Raw genomic sequence first — 12,779 nt, forward strand, 5'->3', positions numbered from 1 at the left:
AGTGACATACTGTTGGGTTTGGGGTGCATCAAAGGTAAGCGGATCTGTGCAGGTGTGGGACTGTTCTGTCCACCTCCGACTCCTGGCACCGCTTTAAGAGAGAGGAACGCCTCTCCTTCAAAGTCATCACTCTTCAAAGTGTCATGGTCCAGCACTGTCACCATCAGACATGCTCCAGGAGAACGGCACTGCTCTAATGAAATGACACTGCCCCCCAGAGGACAGAAACTGCATTAAAACCATAAAACATCTCTTCATCTTAACAGTTTGTATTTGCTCTCTTTCTCTCTCTCTGTCTTTCTCTGGGATGTGCAACATGCTAATAGGCTACCTAATGTGTATTGGTCTAATGAGTGAACACAGGTGATACAGGTTACTTTTGTGGCTGGAAAATGGAAATTTGTGTGTGTGTTGGATGTAGTTATGAAGGAATCAGTGTGATTATTTGAGTGTGGTTTGTAAATAGGAGAAAACTTTAAGTATAAGAGGGAGAAGGACTTTTCTTAGGGAGCTTATTTCTGCCATGGAATTAAAATATAAAAAAGGTCATTGCAATTCTGACTATTCAAACTGCGACTTTTTATTTTAAAATTAAAAAATTTTCCTTTAAATTGCAAGTTTATTTCTTGCAATTCTCACTTTTTCCTCATAATTCTGACTTTGCATCTTGTAATTCTGTTTTTGTGTTTTTTTATGCCATGGAATAAAATAAATAAAAGGCAACTTTTCTAACCATTTAGACTTTCCCCCCACTATTGCAAGTTTGTATCTCACAGTTCTTCTTAGAATTGCTCATTTATATTTCACAATTGCAAGTTAACGTCTCGCATTTTATTTGATTTTTTTTTTTTTTTTTTTTTTTGCAGAATTGTGAGATTACCTTTATTTATTTTTTTATTCAATGGTGAAAATAAGCTTCCATGCTTTTCCCTTTCACTCTTTGTATTTTTTTAATCCTCTTCTGTGAATCTGGTAGGTGGGAGCTATGAGAAAAGAGGGCACTTTGTGCAACTTCTAAAAATGAACTGAAACTGCATGTTTACATACAATTCAAAGGACTCTTCGAACAACGGGTTGAGATCGCAGTTCTTGATTTTGGTGGATCGCGGTTCTACTTGAGGGAACATGTGCTTTGGTTCTAGAGACAGCTGAACAAAAGGGTCACTGGAACCTGTAATGGACAACATGCAGTTTTACAGACTCAAAAGCGATCAGAGGTACAAAGAGGCCAATTCTGATATTCATCAATGACATTCAGATAAGCTCAAGTGTTGGCAGTGTCAGAGCACCACAGATACAAGACCTACTGGCTTCTAGAAATTCCAGAGTAACCAGCATAGTATAAAATGTGTTTGTCTTCTCACCATTTGAGTCAAGAGGAATTAGATTGACGGCGTTGAGAACCTCTACATGCAATTTGCTCTCTGAGCGTTTGTATGAGGTGATGAGAGTAACAGCTCCGTATTTCTCTCCATTAAACACTTTCTGTAGGAAATGTAAACAAATCCAGGTCAGTAACACTTCGTTGGGTCTCATGGATGATTTCCTGATCTGGGTGATTTCCTCACCTGTTCCCACACTTTTCTCTCAAAGAACTTCTCTATCAGCTGATTACAGCTTAAAGAGTTTTGTGTCAGGTTTGCCCGTAGCGTCTGAGGAAACAAAAATCAATTACTCATATCAAAATGGGAATGAAAAACAACACGTGAAGAGCATAAAACAATAACACTGACCTTATATTCCTCAGTATGTAGTGTTTCAAGAGAAAGTCCATTCCCTTCAGCATGAAAACACTGTTCTAAGCACTGCCAGAGAACAAACATATAAAAGTACATTTCTGAAGAAAATATAAGGTGATTGGCAAGGCATTGCGAAGGTGTTCTGAGTGTTTTAATGTGTTCTTGGGTGGATTCTAAGTCTGACAGGTTAGAAACAAGCCACGCTCTTTGTGGTATCGTTTGTGTCTCATTCACAAACAGTATGAGTCCTGTTACATGCTAAACTGTAACATTTAGCATTAGGCTGAAAGACTAACCTGCAGTGCGTACAGTAATCTCTGAAAGTAAACCACGTTACTGTCCTGCAGAGACATCTGATGCAGAATCTTAACCGAGTTCATCCATAATGGAGTAAGAAGACTGAAAGAGACAATTAAAACACATCATGAAGGCTGATCAACCAAAGTAAAAACAACCAAAATATAGACAGCCTGAAAAAAGCATTGAGATACCTATAAAAATTCTCCTGAACCAAATTCTCATTCATATACTGCAGTTCTTTCTCAAGATATTTCATCAAAGGAACCACGGCCTGGAGATAAGAGAGCCATACACTCAGTGTTGCAACGGTTTAGAAAAATGCCATTTTATGATTCAGGTTGATGAAACATTTCTCTTACATCTTCTGTAGATCTGGAGGGAAGCCTTTGACGTGAAGCCATGTTGCGAACATATGTTTCAATGTCTTTGTTTAGCTAAAAAGAGACACAAGAAACAGTTACACTTCAAGTCCACTTTGTCATCTATAACTCTCATTATTAGTAGACTGTTAGGTTAAGGTTACAGTTAGTACAATAAGATGACATGCACTTAGTCACTTAAAGTCACTTATAGTCAATATAATGTCCTTTGAGGGACCATCAAATAAAGTGTACTCAGATATTAAGCAGACAGTCTAATAATACTCTAATGACTGTTAGTTGATGCAGTTGCAAAGCTACTTACAGTAAGCAGAATGTCAAAAGGTGACTATTAAAATAAACTGTTACCCCAAGAAACATGGTAAAGTGTGTGTTCGTTGTGAAAGTGTCTTATTGCACCTTCTCAGGAAGAGCTCATGACTCGGTGAGAGAGGTTATAACACTACCTGTTTCTCTGTTCAGCAAAAAAGCAACTCATTTCTGAGAACCTTTCTGATGAGGCTGATTTTTAGGATTTTGAAGTAGATTATTTTAACATACAAGGAATTTTTTAACTGATGCAAGTGATGCTGTAATCACAGTTATACTACCTTTTTCCCGAGTGTTTCAACTGCAGAGCGGATCTCTCGGTTCAGTGCGGACTGTGTGTGTTGCAGCTGTGATGGAAGTGTGTTCTGGAACTGAGTTTCTCCAATCACGTGTCGCGTGCGTTCCCGGAGCCCTGCCCAGTTTAGCTGCTGCGGAAGACGTGTCAAAACTGTGTGCAGATGCTCTAGATCGTTCACCACCACGCACAGCTAAATATACATAAACCATGAGAAGTTAGAGTAAAACATGCAGATGATCAAGCTAAAACACAGTGCAAAGTTAAAGACTACACACCACATACAGTACCACATCATCATCAGCTCACCATTTTTATAGCACTTTCGCGATCTGAGTCCACAGAGAGCTCCTTCACTCGAGCCTTCAGCATCTGACAGTACGTTGATGCAATCTTACACACATCCTGTAACAAACAATGCATATTTATACATCCTACATTTCAATTAAATGCTAAAATTTGAGTGTATATGTGTACCTCTGTGAGTTTGACCATAAGCATGAAGGCCTCCTCCGAGTCAGGCCAGCTCAACTGCTCCCAGAGCAGAGCAACAGGATGCAAACATGCTGCAATGTCCACTGCAGAAGAACTGTGCTTGACAGGAACTCCTCCGGTCTGCAGCGGCTGCAACTAGAAAAGAGAGAAAGATAATGTTAGTGTGTAGTTCCCTTCAGCTATTTAAATTTTTTGCTTAATGGGAATTCACAAGTAACATGTTTTTACTAAAAAAGTGTTTTAGAGCATCTTACCTGATCCACTTGCACAGCTTTTTCCACCCTCTCCATTGTGGTGCTAAAGGCTTTGTTTAACCAGTATGGAAGAGCATCTCTGAAGTCCTCATGGAAACTTGTGAGCTGTAGTAACTTCCCCCTAAAAGAGAAATCCAAACTTCATGTTTAAAAGGAGAATCCACTCAAACTGAAAATTCTGTCATCATTTACTCCCTCACATGTTGTTCCTGTATGACTTTTGTTCTTCTGTGGAACACAAACGATGATATTTTGAAGAATGTTGATGGCAAGCAGTTTCAGGTCGTATTGACTTCCATTTGGTTGACAACATTCTTCAAAATATCTTCTTTTGTGTTCCGCCGAAGAAAGGGATGAAGGAATAGTTCACCCAAAAATAAAAATCTGCTGATAATTTACTCCAATTTAAATTTAAGACGCATTTCACTTCATAAGATTTTAATTGATGGGATCCATTATGGAATATTGTGATGTTTTTATCAGCAGTTTGGACTCTCATTCTGACGGCACCCATCTTTACTCTCATCTACATTGTGGATTGCCAGAGGGTGAGTAAATTTTAATTTTTGGGTGAACTATCCTAGATGCTAAGGAAGTCAGTACATTGGGTTGAGAGTACATCACAAAATATTGTTTAATGTATGTAACAACTCGGAAGTTATGTAGGACTGACTGACCTTTTTTGTAAGAAGGCTTTGTCTTTGTGGATGGCTTGCAAGGTGAGATAAACAGGAAACAGACTGTTTGCCAAAGGCTGATCCATTTGATCCTCCACCTGAGAGAGGGTAGTTCCTAACTCATCAGCCAGCTGTTCACACACACAAATAAGGGACAACCAATGATCTACTGACCACAGATAAAGACTGATCAGAGACAAAATGCACAGTTTTATATATTATGTAGTACATTTCTTGATTCTCACCAGAGAGTCCAGTTTTCGGTAAACCACAGTGAAAACATCCAACTGCACAGCACTGGAAACAGAGAGAGAGTATTTTATAATGAAGACAGTCATAAAGTCATGCCATTTTGTCAGTGACATGATGGACAAGAATGACTATCAAATTAACTGTCCATTAATTTTAGTGGCACAAAGATGGCCAAAAAACAGTTCAAGAACTGTTCAGATTATAAAATATATCCAGTGAGCAGCACATGTATTTAGCTCCAACATCCTGAAGAAATTTAACGTTTAGAAGTGAATTAGCTGTCTAAATTACAACAGAAAAGAAGCTTAACCGTATAGATGATATAATATATGCATTAGTTACTATTTAAAATGTACAGTTCATTTTTCTTACCTGACAAACACCTTATTCCAGACATCTTTACTGAGTCGAATGTCTTGTTGCACTTCTCCAATCAACTGAGAAAGGGCGCTGATGGTCTCTAACGGATCCTGTCAAAGAGCACTTATGAAGAATCTGAACTCACTTCTAAATTTACTGGAATAATATATGTTTTATACGCATATAGAATCAATCTGCATGATTTCTCACCTTGGTCATGGGTTGATGTAAACCTTTTTTGATGTTAAACCACTCTTCTGTGCCATTCTGGGAGAAAAGGAACATGCTTTAGGTGACTAAATATGTAAACTGAGTCACACAGCCCAAAAACTGTCCTGTTTCTCCACACAAAAAAACATTATTTTGGACTAGTGTGAAAAAAGGTATTTTATGTACAGTATCATGTAAGATCTTTATGCTGAATAGTTATTAATATAATTTTGTTACTCACAACAACAGCATCTGTGACCTCAACATGTAAGTCAAACTGAGCAGGATTGAGCTTCTGAAATGCTCGGGTCTTACAAATCTGAACAAGAACTCTACATAAACCAAAACATCAATATACTTTTTGAGAGTTTTGCATAAAACAGTATATATATATATATATATATATATATATATACAAACTAATGATTGCTCATTTGTGTTTTGCCAGTCTGTGTGTGTTACCTGAGCAGTGTATGTAGCCGTGGTGTTGTTTTAGGGGTTGGAGGATAGATGTCCCTGTATTTGGACACTAAGCAGAGCCCATAATGCAGAAACTCATGTAGAGAGTCACCCAGCTCCTGTTTCTGTTAGCATGCAAACACATTTAACATGTTTTTAATATGCTTTCTATTTTAATATATTTTAAAATGTAACTTATTCCAGTGGTAGCACTACTTCAAGCCCTACAAGAATTACGGACCTGTAGGTAGGGGAGTTCCTGTTGGTCCCAGTGGTACTCTATACTGGTTAGCTGCTGGAAAAGCACAGTTGAGTCCACCTCCAGGGTTTGGTAAAGTTTGCTGTAGGCCACCCACTTCCTGTGTAGCAACACAAACAACCCACACGTATGCAGAAGAGATTTAAATCCATCAGCATGTGCTCAATTCATTGCATTTAAACATCACGCTAACACTGTTGAGCTCAGCGTACTAGGTATGTAGTTAAAAACTGTCCCTAAAAAGCCAAAATCAACACTGTCTGGTCTGCTGTTTTTTATTTGATCAATCTTGCTTACAGATCAGTGTGGTGTACAGTATCACATGCTCTTACGCCAAGTCTTGGAGAAAAGGTGAAATGTCATTCTGGTTGGCGTAGTGCTCAAGCAGGGCCGTCCCCTCCCCACACAACTCTCCCTTCCACGGATTACTGTCCTGAGGGCCGAAAGTAGAGTAGCATTGAAAAACAGAGACAGATGCAGACAGTGTTGTGAAATGAAAAGCTGAGTTTAAACTTTACAGTATATAAACAGTACTGCGCAGCAGGAAGTGATTTTGATGCTTACACAACCAGTGGCAGTTTAAGATATTTCATCATGTTTAGAGAAGCTTTCAAAATTTCACTCTTAAAGACGCACCTGTTGTTTGGAGATATGGGCTTGAACAAACTGCTGCAGGATGCCACAGTAGTTCACATAAGGACTCCGTCCAGCACTCAGGGTCTCATCTCTCTGTAATAAATGAATTCAAATTAAGGATCTGTCATTCAGTCAATACTGAGTAAATAAAATATCTGAAGAATCCTAAAAGTATAATAGTCAGTCTGCAATGTTCGTCTCTGGTTTGGTCTGTTTCAAAGGTGCCAAGACCAGTGTACAAACAGATGCTTTTTTCCAGAATATATCTCACAACTTAGTGTCTTTCACTTTAGATAACATACTTCACATTAGTATATAGTTTTGTAATTTTATGTGCTTTTGTCATTAGTTTTTTCCCTAAATATTACCATTTTTTATTTGTTTTTCATTTCAATTTCAGAATTAGTTCTTATTTATTTCCAGTGAGTAATTTTAGTGCTTTAACTCATATTTAGTGTCAAGGCAGTTTCATCTCCATCAACGTTTTTCATCTAATACTTATATTTTATTGTATTTCAGCTTTATTTCAGTTAACAATGTGTTAATAGTTTTAGTTAATAATATTATTAATGATAATAATCCTGCCACACGTTCTAATACATAGATATTTAGGTTCAGTTTTCTCAAATATTTTGCTCAAGATGAACTGAAAATAAGACCACATGCTCTGGTAATTCACACAGTTGCACTTCACTTTTTTAAAAAGATATTTTAAAATAGCACTAGTTTTTAAAAAAGTTTTACTTTTGACACAGTGCTTGCAACACAGTAGAAGATCCCTTTATGATCTTTACGAGTTAACCAAACAAAAACCACAATTTTTAAGTACTAGACAACAGGTTGGCCAGCTGATACAGAAGAAAAACAAACTTTCACCTCTTTATGAATGAATTTAAGCTGAAGATGACACTGTCCTCTGTCTGGGTATGTCTCGGTTCGGGGCTCCAAGGTATACCATGTGTCCTCTGTGCAATGCAGGTCCTGCCCACAACACACATACAGTACATGAAGCACATGCCATGAAACTGAATATGAGAAATCTATGAGTTATCTTTGTACTTTATATTATAAAATGTTAACTGGAAGTGATATGGAAAATCAAAATGAAGAGCATTGACTAGTGTTATGCAAAATACCTTCAGCTTTAGAACAATATTGCCCAAAAAATCATCCTGGCCTTTGTCTTTTTTTGCATCTTTTATCATCCTGCGAAGAGACAGTTGAGCACTCAGATTTAAATTATATGCCAGTACCATTTATATGAATTATTTGAACATATTTATTTAAAATGGTTTGATTTGTTTTATTTAAAAACCTTTTAAGTCCATGAAAGTTTGAGCGAAACTCATCAAATCTTTGCACTAGTGACACCTCTTCATCTTTGTCCCTATAAAACAAACATCACTGCCATGCTTAGAATTAAAACACAGTACAATACAATCAGTATTTCTTATTTCTAAAAAAACAAGTTCATATCACGCACCACATCTCAATGTGGAAATTGGCATTTGAGATGTCTTGAAATACCCTGTAAAAAAAGCAAGCGTTCAGACAAAACGATCAATCAGCAAGTTGTAGAAACAGCTGGTCAAATGCTCTCTCTATAGAAGATATGCCTACTCACACTTTGAAGGTCTCGTCCCAGATGGGGTTGAGGGTCTGTTTCTTTATGGTTGTCTGCAACACTTGTCCTTTAGCTGAATCCCGCACTACTGCTTTCTGAGGTTTATTGGATGATCCACCACCATGAGACTGCTTGTGTTCACAAAGGATCGACAGCAGGCAGTACGGATCGCTGAATCCTGTTGTCAAATAATTAGATACATGTAGAGGCTGACTGGATAGTAGTTATTTTAAAATCATGAAAATCCATCATGCAGAAAAAGATATGGATGTGTTTTTATGTTTATTATACTATTCTGAAAAATTATCAACTCTTGGTCAACAAAAAAACAAAACAGATAAAATCATACCACTAATGTCCTTCCCCAGAATTCCTTTGGCTTGTTTCACTGTAACCATGAGGCAGTAGATCGGGGCCTAGTCGTGAAGAAATTTACATATGTAATTCAGTACATAACTACGGAAGCGTATTGCATTCACTTGAGGGAAAAAAATCTACTCTGTTTTTCTGAATTAACGAGTTAATTATCTCAGAATTACGAGATAATTTTTAATGAAAAAAAAAAGTTTTTACTCTGTTTTTCTGAATTAATGACTTAATTATCTCGTAATTCTGAGATAATTAAGTCATTAATTCAGAAAAACAGAGCAAAAACTTTTTTTAATGAAAAATTATCTCGTAATTCTGAGATAATAAACTCGTTAATTCAGAAAAACAGAGCAAAAACTTTTTTTCATGAAAAATTATCTCGTAATTCTGAGATAATTAACTCGTTAATTCAGAAAAACAGAGCAAAAACTTTTTTTAATGAAAAATTATCTCGTAATTCTGAGATAATAAACTCGTTAATTCAGAAAAACAGAGCAAAAACTTTTTTTCATGAAAAATTATCTCGTAATTCTGAGATAATTAACTCGTTAATTCAGAAAAACAGAGCAAAAACTTTTTTTCATGAAAAATTATCTCGTAATTCTGAGATAATTAAGTAATTAATTCAGAAAAACAGAGCAAAAACTTTTTTTCATGAAAAATTATCTCGTAATTCTGAGATAATTAAGTCATTAATTCAGAAAAACAGAGCAAAAACTTTTTTTAATGAAAAATTATCTCGTAATTCTGAGATAATAAACTCGTTAATTCAGAAAAACAGAGCAAAAACTTTTTTTCATGAAAAATTATCTCGTAATTCTGAGATAATTAACTCGTTAATTCAGAAAAACAGAGCAAAAACTTTTTTTAATGAAAAATTATCTCGTAATTCTGAGATAATAAACTCGTTAATTCAGAAAAACAGAGCAAAAACTTTTTTTCATGAAAAATTATCTCGTAATTCTGAGATAATTAACTCGTTAATTCAGAAAAACAGAGCAAAAACTTTTTTTCATGAAAAATTATCTCGTAATTCTGAGATAATTAAGTCATTAATTCAGAAAAACAGAGCAAAAACTTTTTTTCATGAAAAATTATCTCGTAATTCTGAGATAATTAAGTCATTAATTCAGAAAAACAGAGCAAAAACTTTTTTTCATGAAAAATTATCTCGTAATTCTGAGATAATTAACTCGTTAATTCAGAAAAACAGAGCAAAAACTTTTTTTTCATAAAAAATTATCTCGTAATTCTGAGATAATTAACTCGTTAATTCAGAAAAACAGAGCAAAAACTTTTTTTTCATAAAAAATTATCTCGTAATTCTGAGATAATTAACTCGTTAATTAAGAAAAACAGAGTAGATTTTTTTTCCTCAAGTGAATGCAATACGCTTCCGTACATAACAACATAGTAAACGTAATAATATCACTTATTTTTAAAGGCTTTTTACATGCTTTATACATTACATATATGTGGATTGTATTATACAGGAGATTATATTATCATATTTGTATGTCAAATTCTTTGACATTATTCTTACCAGCATGCTCTGGACTTTTTCACTTAAGGTTTTATGCTCATCTTCTGTCATGGAGAATGCCTGTATTCATGGAGAATTTTTATAAATACAAAATGCAACTATAAAATGAATAACAACCATACTGTAAATTATACGAGACTACAAACAAATCCAGAAAAGTGTGTTACCTCTTTGATATAGTTTTGTAACTGCTTGGCACTGTATTGCTCTTTTGTGTGTGGCTTTCCTAACATATGAGTGATTGTGTACAGAAGCTCCTTGTACAGCGGTTTGAGCTGCAGGGACAATAATAGTCATTATTCCACAAAGCACACTGAAAAATACATGAAGTTATCAGTCTCTGATGAATCATTACCTCATTCTCTTTATGTTTCTTTTCACTCTCCTCTGGGTTCTCGGAGTCTTTGAAATCCTGATGGTTCAATTATATTGTAGCAAATATAATAATTTGTTTACATAATACATTATCCTTCTTAGCATCAATAACATTTTTAAATCTCTTCTAAAATTTTTGAGAGAAATTATACAAAGAATAATTCCTTACCTTTCTGTTCAGTTTTCTGGTCATTCCCATTCTCCGTGCAGGGGATGACTGAGAGAGAAAGAAGAGTTTAATATAAATTCAAAAATTTGGAGAGAAATGCAGAAAGAAATTCAGTAATAAAGAAAGCATAAATAATTATACAGTACCTGCCTCTGTTGGATCCGACTGGACCCTGTACTTTCAATGTGTGTCTACAGATATATACAAATGAAACAAAGAGAGTACTTGATAATAAATGTACAATATGCAACATTTCTGCAATCATCAGACTGTTAATGATATAGAAATTACATGAAAATACCTTGTTTGCTAACATGTATTCAAACACAAAAATGTACAGTAGACTCATTACATCATAACGTACAATATCATTACGTCATAACATTGTCTATAATTCTAATTCCTGATATTCCTATTTTTATTGCCATAAAATATCCAGCAGAAATGGAATCATTTATAAAGTAATATCTCATAAACCCTTTAGTAATCAGTTATCAATTATCACATGGAACATGCTGTAGCAACTTGAACATTTATTACAATAATAATGTAATACTTATTACATTATGTGCAGTTATTACATTATGTTCAGTTATTGCATTTTGAGTTGCTACACATGCCCATGTAAACACATGATTGTTGGCCTATCTTCTCTGCAGCACTTCCTTATTATTAGTAAAAAGGAAACTTCATCATAGTGACCCACCATCATGGGTTTAGGATGTTGCTAGTGTGCAGAAAGTAACTGCGCCTTGTTCTTACTGAAAAAATATGTGTAAGTGTCAATTTATGTCCCCTGCAGAGACCAGTTTTTATATAAACTTTTATTTAATTTTAACATCAAGACTTTATGTTAAAATGTTTCTATTTATGTAACTGGTCACCATTTCAATTTCTTTTTCTTTTCTTTAGGTTTTGCATTTAAAATAATAACTAAAAAGAGTCCTGCTGTGTGTCAAATTATTTTTTAAAAGTACCAAAGTTGTTGCTCGATGATTATAAGGTCACTAAACTGAATGCTAATAATAAAATAATTATAAAAACAGTTAACATTGTTTAAGTGTAGCACTGCAGGTCACTGTCATTGTCAACTACCCTCAACTCAGACCACTGCTGTGAGCATGCAACATATAAACATTGCTTTGACCCCAGAAAGATAAAGATTTTTTAAAAGTCATGCATTTTACTAACCTCTTTAGGAGGAAGAAGTCGATTTTCCCCTTGTGTGGATGCCCTATCTTGGACTGGAACCATATTTTACACCTGTACTCCTCACACCTGATTATTCAGCTCTCCTGAACTCAAACAGCGTGAGTATGTGACAGATGCTCACAGCTTTTCTTTTGTTATAGCAAGTAGTCAACCGCCTAAATGGACACAAGTGTTGAGTCTTCAAAAATGTCTCATGTTTATGAGTGCTGTGTTTCATTTAGGGTGCGGAAGTTGGCGTTTCCTGTTAAAGGTCGGGCCTGCAACTCGACTGTTTCTTCATACAGCAGAAACTGCTACCACGTTTTCTCCTCCTGTTGTTCTGTCACTCCATCTTCCTTCCTCTCTCACAACGCACCACAGTCTATGCCACTCACTCTTTATCTTTATGTATTTAGAGTCTATTTAAACCAGCACGGTGTAGTCGTGGTAGCTTCTTATCAAACAGGATGCTCTCTCATAGTTTCCATGGTTTGACAGTGTATGCCACCCATCTGTAGCTATAGCACACTAAGTTTGTTTGCACCATTTAAAGTGGCTGGTCCTTGCAGTGTGTTATCCGTTCTGGTGAATATCAGCAGATAACATTCAGTATTAATGGAGAACACCACTGATTTGCATTAGGAAAGGAAAAAGTTGTAGACCGCAAAGCAACAATGGTGTTGAATCTAACAGTTCCCAAACTCTCTGTTGGGAAGAATCAATGGGAGACTGTGTTTCTTAAAATAAAGATGAACTATTACAGAGCTCATTAATCTTACGATATTGACTAGACTGAATGCATGCTTAAATCTTAAAAGCAAAGAAAGTAAAAGGAAAAGGACGCTATTTTTTTAAAGTTTTTGTTGTGGACTGAAATAAATAA

At 35.4% G+C, this 12,779-nt stretch overlaps 1 protein-coding gene across 1 annotated transcript in view; it reads right to left on the bottom strand.

The window, feature by feature from the left end:
- Positions 1-12,336, bottom strand: part of LOC306857774 (protein unc-13 homolog D-like) — a 13,513-nt gene extending 1,177 nt beyond the window's left edge. The window contains exons 1-33 of the mRNA XM_079397906.1: positions 11,897-12,336; positions 10,852-10,896; positions 10,706-10,753; positions 10,517-10,573; positions 10,329-10,436; positions 10,162-10,221; positions 8,599-8,665; positions 8,250-8,427; positions 8,109-8,153; positions 7,941-8,012; positions 7,762-7,831; positions 7,502-7,606; positions 6,626-6,718; positions 6,322-6,422; positions 5,972-6,089; positions 5,734-5,855; positions 5,513-5,603; positions 5,272-5,328; positions 5,074-5,171; positions 4,695-4,746; positions 4,450-4,580; positions 3,773-3,893; positions 3,501-3,653; positions 3,333-3,428; positions 3,010-3,216; positions 2,399-2,473; positions 2,231-2,310; positions 2,036-2,138; positions 1,734-1,805; positions 1,569-1,652; positions 1,365-1,485; positions 1,048-1,171; positions 11-207 (exon numbers count right to left, since the gene is read on the bottom strand). Of these exons, the coding sequence (XP_079254032.1) occupies positions 11-207; positions 1,048-1,171; positions 1,365-1,485; positions 1,569-1,652; positions 1,734-1,805; positions 2,036-2,138; positions 2,231-2,310; positions 2,399-2,473; positions 3,010-3,216; positions 3,333-3,428; positions 3,501-3,653; positions 3,773-3,893; positions 4,450-4,580; positions 4,695-4,746; positions 5,074-5,171; positions 5,272-5,328; positions 5,513-5,603; positions 5,734-5,855; positions 5,972-6,089; positions 6,322-6,422; positions 6,626-6,718; positions 7,502-7,606; positions 7,762-7,831; positions 7,941-8,012; positions 8,109-8,153; positions 8,250-8,427; positions 8,599-8,665; positions 10,162-10,221; positions 10,329-10,436; positions 10,517-10,573; positions 10,706-10,753; positions 10,852-10,896; positions 11,897-11,959 (3,214 nt within the window). The 5' untranslated portion in view covers positions 11,960-12,336. The remainder of the gene's footprint in view (positions 1-10; positions 208-1,047; positions 1,172-1,364; positions 1,486-1,568; positions 1,653-1,733; positions 1,806-2,035; positions 2,139-2,230; positions 2,311-2,398; positions 2,474-3,009; positions 3,217-3,332; positions 3,429-3,500; positions 3,654-3,772; positions 3,894-4,449; positions 4,581-4,694; positions 4,747-5,073; positions 5,172-5,271; positions 5,329-5,512; positions 5,604-5,733; positions 5,856-5,971; positions 6,090-6,321; positions 6,423-6,625; positions 6,719-7,501; positions 7,607-7,761; positions 7,832-7,940; positions 8,013-8,108; positions 8,154-8,249; positions 8,428-8,598; positions 8,666-10,161; positions 10,222-10,328; positions 10,437-10,516; positions 10,574-10,705; positions 10,754-10,851; positions 10,897-11,896) is intronic.
- Between the last annotated feature and the right edge of the window lie 443 nt (positions 12,337-12,779).

This window comes from Barbus barbus (genome assembly GCF_936440315.1).
Source record: "Barbus barbus genome assembly, chromosome: 38".
Classification (NCBI taxonomy): domain Eukaryota; kingdom Metazoa; phylum Chordata; class Actinopteri; order Cypriniformes; family Cyprinidae; genus Barbus; species Barbus barbus.